General features: G+C 49.3%; 1 protein-coding gene across 1 annotated transcript in view; it reads right to left on the bottom strand.

Annotated features, from left to right (window-relative positions):
* Positions 1-963: 963 nt before the first annotated feature.
* The window catches only part of fbxw10 (F-box and WD repeat domain containing 10), a gene marked incomplete at both ends in the record, with an annotated part of 10,173 nt that continues 9,411 nt past the window's right edge, over positions 964-1,725 (bottom strand). Inside the window, 2 exons of the mRNA XM_080835537.1 lie at positions 964-1,398; positions 1,606-1,725. The exon at positions 1,606-1,725 is cut by the window's right edge and continues 497 nt beyond it. Coding sequence (XP_080691663.1) covers positions 964-1,398; positions 1,606-1,725 — 555 coding nt within the window. The remainder of the gene's footprint in view (positions 1,399-1,605) is intronic.

Genomic DNA, 1,725 nt, shown 5'->3' with positions numbered 1-1,725 from the left:
AAATGAATTTCATGAATGGAAACAGGAAGAAAGAAAAAAAAACACTTCAGGTGTAGATAACAAAGTGCCTCAACATCGACAGGGGGAGTAGCAATAGTCAAATGAAGCTGTCAGCTCAACATACATTCTGTTCTGGCACTTGAAAGATAATTAAAAAATTATCCTGTACTGTAAATATCAGGTACCATGTAAAAAAGTGACACTTTTCCTCACAATAGTAATTTATCAATCTATTCAAAGAAAATGTAAAACTCAACATAACACAACATACATTCTGTTTGCCCTCTGGTCAAAGTGGTAAACAATTTTATTTACAGTTTGTTCTTAAAGGGCACTTGACAGAGAGAAATTAACCATATTTCCTGTACTGTAAATATAAGGTAATTTATCAATAGTAATTTATCAGTCTCTTCAATGAAAATGTAAAACTCAGAGATGAAAGGGAAACAGATTAGCAAATATATAAAACATGAAAATCTCAAGGTATTTGTCTCAGGCTGGTTGGCTTGGTTGAGCTGTACTGCAAATGTGTCTACACATGTATGTGAGTGGGTGTGTGTGAGTGTGTGTATGTGTGTGTGTGTGTGTGTGTGTCCATTAGTTAAGGCCTGAATGATGTTGAACTGACATGGCACATGCTTAGTGTGCATGTGTATGTTTATATGTATGTTTGTGCGTGTACATGAGAGAGAGAGTGTGTGTGTGTGTGTGTGCATGTGTATGTTTGTGTATGTACATGAAAGTGTGTGTGTGTTTGTGTGTGTACATGAGTGTGCATGTGTATACACATAAGTATGTGTGTTTACGTGTACATTGAAGTGTGTGTCTGTGTGTATGTGTTTGTGTATGTGTGTGTGTAAGTGAGACCCCATAATCTCACTCACATTCCAGTCTCTTGTTGTTTCGTCGTCGTCTCTTATCTTCTCATTTCTCCCATCCTCCCTCGCTGCACAGAGCACCTCCTCAGATGTAAACATCGGGGCCCAGCTCGGGCGCGTACACCTGCCCCTCCTTGGAGAAGTCCTTGTAGGGCAGCCCCTTCGCCATCACCCTCCACACCGTCATCTTCCGCCTGCTGCGGGGGTCGTGGGCGCCCGGCCTGGTCCTGTCGGCCTCCGCCCGTGCCTTGGCGTTCTCGCGGCGCGCCCGCTGGGTCTGCTCGCGCACGTACTCCTCCAGCTGCGTGTCGGTGCGGAGCTGGAAGCCGCTGTGCTCCCGGTACGGGTCCAGCGGGTTGTGGTGGTTGGTCTTGGGCGGCGACTCGAAGTCCACGTGGCGGCCCGGGCGCTTGCCACCGGGGGAGCACGGGAGCATGCGGGGGGGTGGCGAAGGGGGTGGACGATGATGGTGACGAGGGGTGCTGGAGCTGCCCCTGGGTGGAGAACTGGGGGTGCTCACCTGTGGCCGGGGGGGGGGGGGGGGGGGGGGGGTGTGCAGAGTTAAACACACACACACACACACATGAACAGATACAGAAACAGATACAAACAGCAAGAGTCGATCTCTCCTGCACACACACACACACACACACAATTTCACACACACACACACACACACACACACACACACACACAGTTATCATTGGGAGAGCTAACACAACCCCACCTTGCAAGCAGAGGTCCTTCCTGCACCGGCGGTCTGGGGTCTCTTACGGGGAGTCTGCAGTGGTGTGGAGCGACCTCTGTCCCCTGACCATCCCTGCAAGGGTGTAGTCACGCACGAGCG

The sequence above is a fragment of the Sprattus sprattus genome (genome assembly GCF_963457725.1).
Source record: "Sprattus sprattus genome assembly, chromosome: 3".
NCBI lineage: Eukaryota > Metazoa > Chordata > Actinopteri > Clupeiformes > Clupeidae > Sprattus > Sprattus sprattus.
Note: the sequence above shows the minus strand (reverse complement) of the source record. Positions and strands in the feature narration are given on the sequence as shown.